Below are 17,305 nucleotides of genomic sequence, written 5' to 3'. Positions count from 1 at the left end.
GAGGGCAAAGAAGACTTTAAACAGACATAATGTGCTCCCCAAGTGGAAAGTGTCTGATGGTGTAATTTTAAAGACAAAAAATGTCTTGGAGTGTAAAAAAATCAAAAGAGATTTCAAACGAGTGAATCCAATATTAAGGCTTTTAGTGTGACGGGCGCATGATGTTTTTAGCTCACATAGCAGCCACGTCATCACCTACCTTGCTTCTCACGAAGTTGGATAGATCAAAACAGATTTGTCCACCTGTACGGTCACTGCTCAGAGAGAGTCGTTTTCAAACGCTTCGCTGGATTCAAACACATAGCGCTCCTTTCGATCTCGTCGGTCAAGATCTGAACACCACACTCGACAATCTCAAAGTCGTGGAGCTTGCTGCTAAATTCAAACACTATCTCGCTAACGCTTTGGTCATCTTCAATACAACCAGAGTGAAAGATGAACAGATGCTCCGTCCCAAATCTGGGGATACGATAAACTTTGACAGAGGAGAGGTCTAACTCGCATTTACCTATGCGACGACACAACAGCTGCGAGACTCTGTATTCTCTGATCTGATGGTTCGGTGCAACCACGAGGCAAATCTTGAATCTAGAGGAAGCAGAGCAATGAAGTGTTAAGGAACTTCCTCTGGCTCGGTGATCGAACTCTGCGGGTACTTCTCTTCCTGGTAACAGAGCCCACCCGTCAAGAAACGACTGTTGGATAATCGCTCGTCGCGCTTGTTGACCCAGTTTGAAGCAGTTGGTGAAGTTAAGCTGCGCGTTTGGAGTGTAAAAGGGACAAGAAACACTCTTCAGCGATTCACAGTCGTTAGCAGATAGGAACATGAGCTGAGGAGGGAGCTCCGGCAACGACTCGAGTTTTCTGCAGCCAGAAAGATTAAAATGTTGAAGACCGTGAAGCCCTTTGATGCAATCCGAAACCTTCTCGATTCCGCTGTAGCTTAGGTTTAGATGAGATGCGCCTTCGGGGAGATTCTCTAAAGTCTTGAGCTTCTCATTGTAGCTTAGGTCAAGAAACCGAAGACGAGTCCAGTGCTGAATCGATGCAGGGACTTGTTCAACCAAGGTGTTTGATAGTTTGAGTGATGAGATGTTTGTAGAGAAGTCTGGAAACTTTCTCAGTCGTGAGCATCCAGCCATGTTGACAACTTTAAGAGATGCTAAATTCAAGGTATTTGGTAAGACTTGGAGGTTAGAGCAAGCGAACATGGCCAAGACCTTTAGTTTGTGAAGATTCGAGAGAGAAAATGGAATCTCTACCAAACTCTGGCACCAAGCCAGATCCAATCTCTCGAGTTTTGTAGCGCTTGAAAGATCTGGGAGTTCCTTCAAATGCCATGATTCCATCAGCTCCATCTTCTTCAGATTTGTTAATCGCTGAATTGCAAAAAAAAAAAAAACATAACAGTTGAGAAACGTATTGGAACAGTCACAAAATAAATAGTTATAAGAACTAACCGGAGTTCCTTCCCAGAGCTTTTCAAGCTGGCTTTCTTGCATATTGAGTTCCACAAGATGTTCTGGATAGAATTTAGGAGGAAGACTCTTGCTTGGGTATGCATCCCAATGCAGTAACCTTAAACGAGGTGGAAACTCCATGTCCTCAGGTATATATACTCTATCGTTTTTGTCATGCCATCTTGTGTGTACACTGAGGTATCGAAGATTCGGCATCCTTTTGAAAGCACTTGCACTTATAAACACTTGGCCAGTCTCAAATGTATCAAATGATATTCCAGACACGGCTCTAGTTCCCTTAAACCAATTTCCAAACAAATGATATTTGTTAGAAAAATCGATAAGGTGATAAAGACTTATGAATGATATAATAAGGAAAAGAAACTTACTTTTCCATGTTCAAGGATATCGCTAATCTCATGTGCATCCATTAAGATTTGGCGTTTCCAAGGCTCTTGTCTATGTATCACCTGTCTACCCACTTGTTGCAGTAACTTGTGCATCACTACTTTACCTTTGGAAGATATATCTATGAGAGATCTATTGACTAGTGTATTTAAGCCATGTCTTTCATCCAAATGAGTACTAGAAAGCATGCTTTTCACATGATCATTGTCTATGTAGTTGAAGAAGATTGCAACGTAGAGAAATAAAATTTGATCAGTCTCATGTAAACTCTCATAGCCGAACCTTAGTACTCTTTCGATATCTCGATCAAGATTAGTTTCTAGCCTATGCACTACAGCATCCCACTCATCCTCATTTTTCTCACGTAAAGATGAACCCACAACACGGAGACCCAATGGAAGATTACCACATAACTCGACTACCCTTTCAGCAAGATCTTTAAAACCACTAGTTGGAGTGCTTTGTCTGAAAGCATACCTGGAAAAGATGCCAAGAGCTTCTTCATTAGATGGAAGATTCACATGGTATGTATTTTTTATACCATGCTGCTTCAAAAGCTCTTGATCTTCCGTAGTCACAATAATCCTACTACCATGACCAAACCAAGATACATCTCTAGCCAAAGCATCTAACTGCTCTAGATGATCCACATCATCAAGTATGATAAGAACCTTTTGGTTTTGTAACCTTTCGTATACCACATCTGAGTGAAAAATCTTCATTCCATCATGGTTCAAAATCTTTGAAAGAAGCTGTTCTTGTAAATGCAGTTTTAAACCATGTTGATCACAATCAATTCTCCTATAAATCCCCCTCACATTTTCCATAAAGTACCTAAGCGGAAAATTGCTGGAGAGTTGGTTGTATAAAGCCCTCGCAATGGTAGTTTTACCAATTCCAGCAGGACCAGAGATTCCAACTATCATGGCTCCATCTTTTTCCAAATGCAACGAAGACTTCAATTTTTCCAAATGAGCTTCAAGTCCCACCATGCTATCAAAATCGTTAGATGGTGTAGCATTTAGTTTGTCTGAAACATCTTTTGCAATTTTCTCAATCATATCCGCTTCATTGACCCTAACAAAAGAGAAGAAGATCAGTAAGCCACATAGATTAAGTTAGTGTTACATCTCCTTAATTCTTATTATTTTCAGCATTTAATCCGAGAGTGGATGAAAGATTTGATTTAACAAGGGTAAATTAACAAAGATATATTAATATTGTTGATCTGTTTCCTTCACTAAGGATATATTTTCCAAAAAGATAGAAAACTAGTAAACCCTTTTCATTGTAATGGCTCTTAAAAGTTAATCAAAGTTAGAAGAATTTGAGAGAGATACAATAAACAAATTTGTCGTATATCAACTAACCAGTTCAAGGAGTGTTCTCCTTCTATGTTGGCGACATGAGTCAAAGCTCTGGTCCACCTCTGTATTTCTGTCTGGGTTCTCCCTTCGCAAGTTTTCTTGAAAGCCTCCCCAAATTCTCCGATCTGCTTTCTCACATCAGATGGATCAACTTTGTAGAAGATCGTCATGACAATCCGTCCAGCAGTTTCCTCACACTTCAAAATCTCCACCAGCTCATTCAAGCACCAACTTGAGGAAGCATAGCTCTGTGAGAGCACCACGATCAAGATTCTTGATTCCTGTATTGCCCGAGTGAGTTCAGGTTTGATGATTTGGCTTCTCTGGATCTCTTGATCATTGAACATTATGATTCCATTGCGTTCAAACTGCTTGCGTAAGTGACTTAGAAATGATACACGGACATCTGGCCCGTGGAAGCTCGGGAAGAGATGGAATCTCCAGCTGCAAGATGACGAAGATGGACGAAGAGTCATGAGAGACAATAGAGATAGAAAGTGTAGTTAAGGAGAAATTGAAGAAAACGAATATCAGATATCTACCTAATGTGGTGTGGAAAGCTATAAATACATATTAGGAATACCGTGCGTTAATTAGCAACCAGCTTACATTTAATGAGAGTAGAAACTTCAAAAAAGATTTAAGGTTTCTTTTCTTTTATGGTCATCAATGCCTTAAACCGGCTTACAACTATGAACTCATTAGTCATTAACTTCCTAAATGGTTTTGAAAAGTGATGTAAAAAATGGTTTTGAAAAGTTGTATTCTAAAGTTTGATTCATTTTTGACTTCTCTAGAGTTGGCCAAAAAAGCCATTTAAGAAAGAGATGATGCATGCAAAATGAAAACTCTTTTCTTTCGGTATTTAATATACATCAAAAGATTTGTCCTCATCCCATTTTCAACATTTATGTATTGAAGAATGCCCTTTTTCAGAAAAAAAAACATTTATGTATTGACTCAAAATCAAAACATTATATCTTGTCAAATCATATCACTCGATTTTATAATATAGAAAAAAACAAAATATATGGATTTGTACACCTCAGTATCGCATCATTAAAATACTAGGCATGCGTCCATAAAAAACAGAAAGTTTGAACAGTTTTGATCTGGAGTCTCAACAACAAATTTGTATTTTTCTTGGAAGTAGGTCTAACACTTATTATCTGAAATTGAAATAGTTAAAAGCATTATATACACCTTTATTTTAAATTATTGTTAATATTTTATATATTTTAATATTATTTTAAAGATCTAAATCTGAATCTAGATATTACAAATTTTAAAAGAATATTTGATATCTGAATATTCAAAAATTCTGTATCTTGATAAAATAATAAAAATATGGATGTATGTACCGGATAAATATTCGGATCCGAATATCTTATGCCGGATATATCAGATCGTCCCACACTTTCTTAAAAGTACAAGAATTTAAAGCAGGATTTTGAAAAGAAAATAAAAAATTGGCTTGATTCCATTTATTTTCTTGAGACATGACAGTTGCTGAAATGTGAAACAAGACACAAAACTAATCAAGATTCATTTCTTCGGAAGAAAAATATACCGACGTTTTTGCAACTACGTTCTGGTATGAACGTTCTCTAGTTTATTCGACAATTAATCGTTTGATTTGATGTATCAGATGATATATTTTATCATTTGATTCAATGCTTTCACAGAATATGATTCGTTTCTAGCAGCCACAAAATAAGATCTACAGAAGATATAAGAAGCATTTTTCAAATTATGATATCACTGAGCTATCTTTTTTTTTGTCACGCAACTACTGCAATTGAAAGCCCAGCAGGCAAAGTCGGGCCACAGGAAAATATTGGATCAAATGCTGGTATAGATCACAAGGGTAAAAAAAATTTCATATGGACCTATGTATTTCTCCTTTTATTTTACATTTAGTTTTAAATAAAAATCTATATAAAATAACTAAAATCCTATAAATTTAAACATATACTATCCTATCCAAGAATTCGACGCAGATTCATACTAGAAAATCAGACTCATCCTAACTTTAAATCTTTTTCTTCTCCTTTTCTTCTCCATTAACAATTCTTGCACCTTAAAATAAAATCAAAATTTTCTTTCAAAACCATCGACCAAATTTCTCAATCTTGTCCCAAATTGATTAACCATAGCTATATTTAATCAATTATAACTTATCCATAATCAAATTTCATCTGTTACATATTAAATTCAAGATAAAAAAACGCAGAGTATTACCAGTACAACTAGTACAACTCGAATTATTACAACTAGTACAAATAGATTAAAGCATAACCAATATAACTCGTACAAGTAAAACATGTATACTAGTATAACTTTGTAATTAATATGGTGATCTTTATTTTGTTTTAAGCGTATAAAAATGGTAGAAAATAATATAATGTAGAATCAATAAGCCATGTTGGTATAATTTTCCGCCTGCATGTGTGTCAAATACATGAATTGTATATTTTAAATAATTTCGATTTGGATAATGATTTATTACAAGTTGTACTAGTTATACTAATTTTACTATGTTTTTTTAAAAAAAAAATCATCTTCATATTTATACTCTCGAAGCCAAAATGATAGATGTGAAACCAGAAAAGTCTTCAACCATGGTTCCAAAAAACACGGGTCACCGGAAAGAAGAACAAAGAGGACGCATTAGTGACGAGTAAAAGCAACTCACCAGCGACAAAAATAAGAAAAAGAAGGATTAGGATCCTTGTCAAATCCAACCAAGCAGACTTGGAACCACGTCAAGGCAAAAGACGAAGAATGACAAAAAGGCCAAAAGAATGGTAAACCATTAAATTTGAAATTGTTTGATTGTTCTGATAGGATTCAACTAAGATCTATTTTTGTGTCAAATTAACTGTCAAGTAGATAGCTTTTGGGATTATTTTTGAAAAGTTATGTTCATTTTGGTATTAAAACTTATGTTCATTTTGATGTTAAACTTATTCTTTTTGGATATTTTTTGAAACTATTAAAACTGGGAAACTTAAATTATTTTATGAAAAATTGTGTTTAGTTTAAATGTACAAGTATTTTGATATAACTAATACAACAGAAATGTTTTTTGTTTTTATCATGTAAACTACAAAATTTAATAATTGTTTTCACATAAATTTGAAGCAATTAAAAAATTGAAGGGAAAAAAATATTTTTTTAAAAAAGAAAAAAAAATCATTCAAGAGAAGTATGGCAATTATAACACAAATATTATAGTTTTTCTTTTGCTATGTATATATGCTTCATTTAAATCTTACAATAGACATGAGCCTAAATTTCTCTTGAAAGTTTGCAAAATCAAAAATTGGCCAAATGGTATCTTGTTTAGTTTGTGCTATATCTATTCTACTAAAACAACATCATAACATAATAATATATGTGTGATCTAACTATTTTAATACAAGTATTAAAAAAAATTATTATTCATTTAAAAAATTATTATACAAAAAACATAAATATAATTAAAATTTAAGGACCGCTCTCACCCACGAAGCCCTGAATAAAGATGACTATATATATAACCTGGTAAGAAATACGTTGCCACAAAATAACAGGATTACGAGGTAGAAGACCAACAGGGGAGTTACTCTGTTGATACATATCTGTTTGGTCGTATATAAAACAATATTATAACGGGGGAGAGACTTTATTGATACATATCTGTTTGGTTCAGAACGTCGTCTTTTGGTTCAGAAGCACCTGTCATCGTTGTTTTCCTGGCACGTTTCCTGGATACAGATATGTGATCCTCTTCATTGGTCGCTGAGTCCATATTCAGATCCCGTGCCACTGATAATATCTGCTTCTTCTTCCTCGTCTGAATCTTGGCCGGATTCCTGTGTATTCCATTGGTTACTGTCACCATCCTTGTCGCCAGAACCTACATGATTGCTTTCGTGGGGTTCCTCCTTCACGATCTGGACACCACATTCAATAACGTCGAAGTAGTTGTTGTCGTTGGTGAATTCAAACGTTAACTCTCCGCTCTCTTCAAGGCATCCGTACTCGAGAAGCAAGTCAGAGTGGAAAACTAAGAGATGCTTCGCGGGTTGATTTGATGCGATGAAGAATTTACGTAACTTGATTTCCTGGATGGGGTATGAGTAGCCTTTGCGTATCCGGCGACAAATCAAGTGGTAGTTAGGATGAAACAAATATGAATGGGGTAGGTTATTAGGGGAACAAACAAGGCAGACCTTAAACTTGGAGAAGGCGGAAAGAGGGAAACTCAAGGTATTTCCCAGGGCTCGGAGCTCGAACTCTGCAGGAACTTCAGCTCCAGGTAACCATGACCACTTCGACTGAAGAGATGTATGAAACCGTTGGTGGATAATTTCGTTTCGTGCTTGTTGGCCCAGTTTGAAGCAGTTGGTGAAACTGAGCGTCGCAAATGGAGTGTTCAAAGGGCAAAACACGGTCTCCAGTGATTCACAATTATCTGCATGTAGAGACTTGAGAGAAGCAGGGAGCTCTGGAAGTGATTTGAGTTCTCTGCAGCTAAGAAGGAAAATTGCTTCTAACATGTGAAGATCTTTGATGCAGCATATTGTTTCCATACCAGAACAGTTTAGGTCTAGACGAGTAATAGTCATCGGGAATTGTGTTAGTGTCTTCAGTTTTGGATTATAGGATAGAGACAGAGAGAAGTAATGAGGAAGCGAAAGGGCACTCACTGGAGGCACTTCGTTGGCCGCTGGGACTGACATACCGAATGTTGTCATGTTCGTACGCGATATTTCTATGTGGATGGGATTAAGGGATGAAAAGGTGTAGTTAGTTGGAACGACTTCTAGATTTGTGCAGGAAACCAGCCACAAGTCTTTTAGTTTACCAAGATTTGAAATAGAGGAGGGAAGTTCTACCAAACTCTTGCAAACATTCAGTTTCAGTGCCTCAAGATTTGTAGCATTTGAAAGATCTGGGAGTTCCTTCAAATAGTAGGAATAGCTCAGATCCATCTGCTTGAGATTTTTAAGCGGCTGAAAGCGAAAGTCAGAAAACAGATGGAAGACCAGCATTATTACATGAAGAAAAATGTCAGAATTCATGTTTTATATTCAGCGTAAAATAGAAAAACAAACCTGAGTTCCTTCCCAAAGTTTCTCTAACTGGCTATGTCGAAGATCGAGTTTGACAAGACATTCCGTGTTAAATGTAGGAGGAAGACACTTGATTGGGTATGCCTTCCAATGTAGAAACCTTAGACGTTGCGGAAGCTCTATCTCTTCAGGTATATCCATTCTCTCACACACATCATATTTACTGTTGATAACTTTGAGGAACCTGAGATTAGGCATTCTTTTGAAAGCTCCCTTGCTTATAAACACTTCGTTGATTGCTGATGTATCAAACGATATTCCAACCACTTTGCTAGTAACCTAAACCAAATATTCAAAAATGTTTTGTTATCACAATGTGTTGGTTTTGTTTATCTTAGCGATATGACTTGCTCAGGCAATATTTTTTAAAACTTTGCTGAGAATCAAAGGATTAATAGAACTTACAGTATTATTGAGTAGGACATCGCATATGTCATTAGCATCAACTAAGATTTGGCGATTCCGAAGCTTTTGTCTACGAATAGCTCTTTTGCCCACTTGTTGTAGTAATCTGTGCATCCTTATTTCACCACGGGCAGATATCTCTATGAGCGATTTTCTTTCTAGGATTTTCAACCCGTATTTAACGTCCAAGTCAATGCCAGCCAGCATGGCTTTCACAAGATCACCATCATTATACTTGAAGAAGATTGCAATATAGAGAAATAGTGTTTGCTCATTGTCTTCTAGACTTTCGTAGCCGACTTTTAACACTTTCTCGATATCTTGATCAAGAATATTTTCTAGCCTACTCATTACATCTATCCATTCGTCCTCCCTCTTCCCACGTAGAGATGAACCCACAACGCGGAGACCCAACGGAAGCTTGCAACAAAGTTCTGTTATCCTTATAGCAAGCTCTTCAAAACCCTCCTTTGGAGAGCATTGCTTGAAAGCATATCTACATAAGATTTCAAGACCTTCTTGTCTCGATGGAAAACTAACATGGTATATATTATCGATACCATGTTGTTGCAAAAGCTCTTGATCTTCCGTGGTTACGATAATCCTACTTCCAAAACCAAACCAAGAAGTATCTCCAGCCAAAGCCTCTAATTGCTTTAGACTGTTTACATCATCAAGAATGATGAGCACTCTCAGGCTGCTTGACCTTTGTGGTAACACACCTAGATGGCATACCCTTGTACCATCTTGGTTCAAAACCTTTGACAGAAGTTGTTCTTGTAAATGCAACTGCAGACCATAGTCGTCAAGACCACTACTATGATAGCTTCCTCTAAGGTTTTCCGTAAAACAAGTAAGCTGAAACTTATGAGAGAAACGACTATGTAAAGCTCTGGCAATGGTTGTTTTACCGATCCCTGCAGGACCTGAGATTCCAACCATCTTTACTCCATCGTAATCAAAATCTAGCAAATCCTCCATTTTCCTTAAATGAGACTCAAGTCCCACCATGCCATCAAAATCCCTAGATGATGTTGCATTCAATTTATCTGAAACATCTCTTGTGATCTTCTTGATCATGTTTACTTCATTGTCCCTAACAAAAAAATAAATAAATAAATAATAGATAGTTTCATCAAGTAGTCACAGAGATAACATCCTTTGTTCCCACTATTCTATGACATGTACTTCTAATATTCATTCAACAAACATTCTCTTAATTAGCCAATTAAATTCCATCACGGTAGTTCCTCCTAATCATCATAAGACACCATTAACTGTTATTTTTAACTTCTTATTAACAGAACCTAATAGTTAAAAACAGAGATTAGTTGAACACGAACCATTTTTGGAAGTCTTCTCCAGCAATGTTTCCCACTTCTCTCAAAGCTTTGCTCCACTTCTGCCTTTCCTCGTCCGGCTTATTTGCACAAGTTTCATTGAAAGAGATCCCGAATTCTCCGCTCTGTTTCCGTACATCAGATGGATCCACTCCGTAGAAGATGGTCATGACTATCTGCCCCATAGCTCTCTTGCACTCCAATATCTCAACCAGTTCATCTAAACACCAGCTTGAAGAAGCATATTTCTTGGAGAGAATCACGATCGAGATCCTTGATTCTCTTATACCATTTGTGAGTGAAGGAGCTATCTCTTGGCTTCTCACAATCTCTTGATCATCAAACATAGTGATCCCGTTTCGTTTGAATTGCTCGCGCATGTGACTGAGAAGTGTTTTACGGACGTCAGGCCCATGGAAGCTCGAGAAGACGTTGAACTTGTAGTTGCGAGACGCAAAGGAAGAAGCAGACGCCATGAGAGACGAGCTGAGAGAGATGGAAGGAAAGTGAGATGTTTACTTTGAAGTCAATGTGTTATTGGAAAGATCTATTAAAAGCATAAATAAAAAGGGATGCTGTTGTTCAAAAAAAAAAAAGGGATGCTTGAAAGGTTCGACCACAAAAAAATAAAAAGAAAATAAAAAGAAAAGGGATGCTTCCTTCTATTGACTACTGAGGCAGACGCGTTATTATTATTTGAATGGAGTTGCAAGTGGCCAAGACTTTGAAAAAAAAAGAGATTTAGTTCGTCTAAAGTCTTTGCTAAAAAAAAAAAAAAGTTTCTCTAAAGACATAGGAAGCTCCAAACTTGCTTCTAGGGGTGGACACTTTATCCGATATCCGAAGTGGCACCCGAACCCGATCCGAAAAACCCGAACCGAAATCCGAACCGAAGTAGCAAAATACCCAAACGGGTATTGAATTATGAGAGATCGGATATCCGAACCCGAACGGATAATACCCGAATCCGAATGGATATCCGAAGATAACCGAATTTATGTACCATTAACCATATATTCATAGTTTACTTCTCTAATTTTATTCAAAATATTTATATTAATTATACACATGGTTTAAAATTAAATAATATACATATAATTACAAGAAAAATAATTTTTTACTTACTTAAAATGTTTAAAATGCATGTCTAAATTTTTGTTTCATGCATTAACAAAAGCTACATTTAATTTTTTTAAAAAATAATCAAATTAGTATCTTTTATTTTTAAGATTTTATCTTCAAATCATTCAATGTATTAAAAATAAAATATCAGTTAAGTAAAATTATATTTTTAAATAGAAAAAAACTTGAGAAATGAAGAAATTAATTTTTTTCTTCGCAAAATCTAAATATCCGAAACCCGACCCGAAATAACCGAATCCGAATTAAAAATACCCAAACCTGACCCGAAATATAAAAATACCCGAACGGGTTTTATACTCCTATACCGAAATACCCGAAAATCCGAAGTATCCGATCCGAACCCGAACGGATATCCGAACGCCCACCCTATTTGCTTCCTCTGGCCGTTTTCTTTTTTTTTTGAAAGAAAACCTCTTGCCGTTTTCACATCTAAAAAGTTTTGTTTATTTTTAAAACATAACTTTTTAGCCTGGTTGAATTTAGGGGAGTCGCAAGCCCGCGGATGTACTCCTTCTCCAGGACATTCAAATGGGTTCTGATAATGAAAGAATGATGAGAATATAAGATTAGAAGAATTGTATATTGACTCTCATAAAAATAATAGTTGAGATTACATACATATTTATACTAATGATATTTCCTAATTTATGTAGATACAAATATATGTAATATCTTATATAATAAATATCTAATAGATATTTCTTGGAACGTTCGCTGTTTGAATGACCAGAACAAGCACAACTCTTTTGGTCAATGGCTTTTTTTCTAATAAACCCAATTTTGGAGCTATTCTTGAGACTCACATAAAGTAAACCCTACTTCAGCATGTTATGTCCAAGACCTGTCCTGGCTAGAATTTCGCTTCAAACCACCATTCTGATGCTGGTGGACGCATAGTTCTTATCTAGAAAGGACTTGCCAAAGTCAGAATAATCAACCAGACTAAGCAATCCATGACCTGTGAGCTTGACACCTCAAATAGCAACAATATTATCTTCACGGCTATCTATGCTGTCAACACTAATGATGAAAGACAAGAGTTATGGGTAGAGCTAATTAACCTTCACCAGACCATGTCTTTGTCTTCTTTTCCACGGAGGTGACTTCAACCAAATCCTACATCCAGCCAAACACTCCTCCCTAAGAGTTAACAAGAGTTAACAGCATAACTTCTCCTATATATGGTCTCTTTCCGCAACACCCTATCTCAACTTGAAATCTTTGATCTTTGGTTCTCGGGACCCTTCATACTTGGACAAATAAGGAAATATTACTTGGTAGAGTAAAACATGATGACAGTTCTTTTCCCAGTAAATAACTCTAAATCTGTATTCAATAATACCGGAAATGGCCTATTTTAAGTTTTAACATAAGTTTTACTCGTTGTGTCTTCTTCTTTACGAACTTTGTAATACTAGATATTTTATGCTTAACTAAACAAAAATATGAAAAAATCACATGAATTCTCAAAATAGTATTTATAAATATATTGACTGTCAGAATTGTTAGTCAAACGTATTCTTATACATATTTCGTGAAGGAAAATACATAACATGTAAAATTTACGTTGAAATAAGGTCATCCCCCAAAAACACATCCTAAATCTAGTGTTCAGAATCATCAATATTAGCCAAGTGAAACATCTGCTTTGAGTTCCCAAAATTTTGGAACCAATTGCCTTGGTGATTGGACTCGTCGGCACTTCCTTTCTGGGTAAGCATACCATAACAAGGTATATTTGAAGATTATTAAACAGAATCATGATGAGCTTTAACTAGTGTCTTAGTGTTTCTTTAGAAATCAAAACCCAAAAGTTTGAGGTCTTAACAAGTGCTTTCCTGGGTTTATTTGTTAACTTTACTCTTTGAGCATATCTGTGAAAGAGAACCAATCAAAAGAGATGAATGCCAAAAACTTGACATTGAAAGAGGAGATTTGTAGTTTTATAAAGTTTTTTTTTCGATATTTCACACACCTACTACAACTTTACAAGAGTTTCGTACATATATAATCTAAAGGTTTCCTAGAAGCAAAGGCTTCCCAAAACACAACACACGTAATATTACAGATGTCTAAACATAGTTATTTTCTTTTCACATGCAAGTCATACCAAAATAGATTACGTAATCACTTGACCATGTTGTAACGTCTTTGACTAAGGCACTTTCCAACAAATCTCCTCCTTGCCTTAGTTCCTGCAAACACCTAGTTTGTTTCTCAGATACTCAAACCTTGCTTTTGGTAAAGCTTTGGTGAATACATCAGCGATTTGATCGTTTGTTTTGCAGTACACCAACATTATCTCTCCATTCTTCTGTTCTTCTCTCAGATGATACAGCTTGATATTGAAATGCTTGGTCTTGCCATGAAAAACAGAATCCTTTGAGATAGCAATAGCAGCTTGATTATCAACAAATATCTCTGTTGGTTCATTTTGCTCCATATGTAGATCAGCAAGTAGTTTTCTGATCCAAACTACTTGATTTACAGAGGCATTTGCTGCAACATATTCTGCTTCTGCAGTACTCTGAACTACAACATCCTGTTTCTCTGAACACCATGAAAACATTCCTGATCCAAAAGTGAAACAGAAACCTGTTGTGCTTCTCATATCGTCAATAGATCCAGCCCAATCACTATCAGAAAATCCAGCAAGTTTGGGACTTTGTGAACATGTATACTTGATGCCATACTCTGTTGTTCCTCTAACATATCTCAAGATTCTCTTCGCAGCTTGAAAATGTAACTCACTGGCACAATGCATAAACCTTGAGAGAGAACTTACAGAAAACATTATGTCAGGTCTGGTGGATGTGAGATACATCAAGCAACCAATCAAGCTTCTGTATTTATTTTCATCTATCTTTTCAGCTCCATCCTCTTTGCTGAATTTCTCCTTCTGATTCATTGGTGTGTCTGTGCTCTTGCAATCATCCATCTGAAACTTCTTAAGAATCTCTTTTGCATACTTCCTTTGATGTATAATAATTCCATCAATTCTTTGTTGCACTTCCATTCCAAGAAAATAAGACATCAAACCGAGATCAGTCATCTCAAACGCTTTGAGAATTTCAGACTTGAAAGCACCCACTAGCATCTCATTGTTCCCTGTCACAAGCAGGTCATCAACATAAATGGAAACCACAAGTAAATTACCACTTGTTTCTTTGATATAAAATGTAGCTTCACTTTGACTTTTGACAAATCCCATCTTCCGAAGATGATCATCAATTCTTGTGTACCATACTCTTGGAGCCTGTCTAAGACCATACAAAGCTTTTTTCAACAAGTAGACTTTCTCCTCCTGTTCTTTTACTCTAAACCCATCAGGCTGTTCTACATAGATTTCCTCTTCAAGATAGCCATTTAGAAAGGCTGATTTGACATCTAAGTGAAATACTTTCCAAGTATTTTGAGCAGCCAATGCAATCATCATTCTTATTGTGTCTAACCGTGCTACAGGAGCAAAGGTTTCTGAAAAGTCCACCCCATATACTTGGCTATATCCCTTTGCCACCAATCTGGCTTTGTGCTTGTTTATAGATCCATCAGCATTGAGTTTAGTCCTATAAACCCATTTAACACCAACTATCTTTCTGTCTGATGGTCTGTCCACTAGCTGCCAAGTATCATTTTTATCAATCATTCTAAGCTCTTCATTCATTGCTTCAATCCACTTGTGATCCTTTTCAGCATCCTCATATTCACCAGGTTCAAAGAGAAATATTGCAATTTTGATAGATATCAGTCAGTAATCTCGTACCTCTCACTGGAATATTATCGATGTCATCTTCAGTGTCTTGTAGAATCCTAGGCACCTGTTCTGAATCTGATTGCTCCCAATTCCATTGTTTATCTTCCATAAAAGTCACATCTCTGCTTACCAAAAGCTTTTCATTTTGAGGATGAAAGATTCTATAAGCTTTGCAAGAATCACTGTAACCAACAAACACTCCAGGTTCTGCCTTCTTGTCAAGCTTATCTCGTTTCACATATGGAACATGAGTGAAACAAAGGCAACCAAACGTCTTCAGATTACACATGTTTGGCTTGTACCCATTCCAGACTTCATATGGTGTCTTTTTGTCCAAAGCTCTTGTTGGTAACCTATTGAGTAAGAATACTGCAGTGTTTGCAGCCTCTGCCCATAAATTCTTTGGAAGCCCTTTTTCATGCAACATGCATCTTGCCATCTCCATAATGCTTCGATTTTTTCTCTCACTTACACCATTTTGTTGAGGGGTGTATGGAGCTGTAAACTGATGCTCAATACCGGATTCTTCACAAAACTTTCCAAAAGTCTTATTTGTGTATTCAGTCCCATTATCAGACCTCAAAGTTTGCAACTTGCAACCACTTTGATTTTCCACCCAAGCCTTGAATTTCCAGAATATGTTAGGTACCTCACTCTTGAATTTAATGAAGTAAATCCAACAAAATCTGCTGTAATCATCAATGAACACAATATAGTACTTACTACCATTCAAGGATGGTGTGCTCATAGGATCTCCAACATCCGTGTGTACTAGCTGCAGCTTTTTTGTAGCTCTCCAAGTTGTTTTAGGAAATGGTTTTCTTGTGATCTTCCCATATTGACAAGCTGTACAATCTCCTAACTCACTTTCCAACAAAGGAATTCCTTTTGCCATGTTGTTTTTCTGCATATAAAGAATTCCACCATGATGAAAGTGACCAAGCCGTTTATGCCATAAACTTGCATTGTTGATTGTGCTTGTGTAAGCCATATAATCCTCCTCCATAAGGTTTAGATGAAAGCTTTTCGATCTCATTTTGATTCTGAACAAGTCACATCCTTTTGCATCTTGTATCAAACACCATTTGTCTTCAAAAATGACTTTGAAGCCTTTCTCTAGCAACTGTCCAACACTTAGTAGATTCTGGTTGATTTGAGGCACATAGAGAACATCTTGAATAAATTTGACACCTGTTACGCTTTTGATGGCCACCGTTCCTTGCCCTTTAACGGAAAGAAAATCACCATTTCCAATTCTTACTTTAGAAGTAACAGATGTGTCTAGTACCTTGAACAGTTCCTTGTCGTTGGTCATATGGTTTGTACAACCACTGTCAATCAACCAAGAATCACTTGAGAGCTTAGCTGCTACAGAGCTTGTTGCGACAAACATTTTTTCTTCATTTTCTTCTATCATAGCATTTGCTTCATCTTTTTGTTGTGTCTTGCAAACTCTCTCCACAGGACCGAGTTTACCACATTTTCTACATTTAATATCTGGTCTCCACCAACACTTTCTTTCTTCATGACCTGTCTTCTTACAGTGAGGACAGGTTTCATTGCTATTAAGTTTGTATATCCGTTTATCTGAAACTCCCTTTGCTTGAAAAGCCTCTTGAGTTTCATTATTTGCTTGAAAAGCTCCTTCCATTGATCCTTCTTCTCGCATTGATCGTCTTTGCTCTTGAGCTTGCATTGCATTTACCAATTCTGCTAAAGAGATACTGGATAAATCTTTGGTTTCTTCAAGTGAAGAAATTTTAGATTCATATCTCTCAGGTATAGATACCAAAATCTTCTCTACAATTCTTTCATCTGAGAAGTCTTTGCCAAGAAGTCTCACCTTGTTGACAATACTTAGTAGCTTATTTAAATATTCTCTTATGGTCTCTGTCTCCTTCATTTTCTGAATCTCAAACTCCCGAATCAGATTAAGTATCTGCATGTTCTTGGTTCTTTCATTCCCTTCATACTCCTTTTTGAGATATTCCCAAAAACTTTTTGCTGATCCCAAATTCATTACTCTTGTAAATATGGTGCTTGACAGAGCAGAGAATAAACATGCCTTGGCTTTAGACTTCCTTGTCTTCTTTTCTTTGTGATTTCTAAGCTGGGCTAGCGTGGGATTTTCAGGCAGGGGAAACACTTCATAATCTTCTTCTATAGCCTCCCAGAGATCAAGAGCTTCAAGATGAACTGTCATCCTAACTGCCCAAGCTTGATAATTTTCACCATCGAATACAGGTGGTGTGCTGGAGAAATTTGTTTCTGTTTCCATCATAGATCCCTTAAAAAAAGTGCTCTGATA

The 17,305-nt window shown here is 36.4% G+C and overlaps 2 protein-coding genes across 5 annotated transcripts; both read right to left on the bottom strand.

Moving 5' to 3' along the window:
- Nucleotides 1-24: 24 nt before the first annotated feature.
- LOC108825163 (disease resistance protein RML1A-like) lies at nt 25-3,726 on the bottom strand. Of its 2 annotated transcripts, XM_056994099.1 has the most exons (4): nt 3,239-3,726; nt 1,850-2,945; nt 1,461-1,757; nt 25-1,379 (listed from the first exon to the last, which is right to left on the bottom strand). In XM_056994099.1, the coding sequence occupies exons 1-4, from the start codon at nt 3,709-3,711 to the stop codon at nt 252-254; spliced, it is 2,994 nt and encodes a 997-aa protein (XP_056850079.1). In that variant the 5' UTR covers nt 3,712-3,726; the 3' UTR covers nt 25-251. The 2 variants fall into 2 exon arrangements, with proteins under 2 accessions (XP_056850079.1, XP_056850080.1); XM_056994100.1 differs by lacking the exons at nt 25-1,379; nt 1,461-1,757 and having other exon boundaries at nt 1,870-1,941; nt 2,346-2,945.
- Nucleotides 3,727-6,717: 2,991 nt separating this feature from the next.
- Nucleotides 6,718-10,684, bottom strand: LOC108825878 (disease resistance protein RML1B-like). Of its 3 annotated transcripts, none has more exons than XM_056994093.1 (5): nt 10,104-10,684; nt 8,761-9,856; nt 8,338-8,634; nt 7,453-8,235; nt 7,147-7,364 (listed from the first exon to the last, which is right to left on the bottom strand). In XM_056994093.1, exons 1-5 carry the CDS (start codon nt 10,574-10,576, stop codon nt 7,287-7,289), a joined length of 2,727 nt encoding a protein of 908 aa, XP_056850073.1. In that variant the 5' UTR covers nt 10,577-10,684; the 3' UTR covers nt 7,147-7,286. The 3 variants fall into 3 exon arrangements, with proteins under 3 accessions (XP_056850072.1, XP_056850073.1, XP_056850074.1); XM_056994094.1 differs by lacking the exon at nt 7,147-7,364 and having other exon boundaries at nt 7,693-7,829; nt 7,930-8,235; XM_056994092.1 differs by having other exon boundaries at nt 6,718-8,235; nt 10,104-10,683.
- Nucleotides 10,685-17,305: the final 6,621 nt, after the last annotated feature.

Source organism: Raphanus sativus, chromosome 9, assembly GCF_000801105.2.
Source record: "Raphanus sativus cultivar WK10039 chromosome 9, ASM80110v3, whole genome shotgun sequence".
Lineage (NCBI taxonomy): Eukaryota > Viridiplantae > Streptophyta > Magnoliopsida > Brassicales > Brassicaceae > Raphanus > Raphanus sativus.
This window is presented reverse-complemented; position numbering and strand designations above follow the sequence as displayed.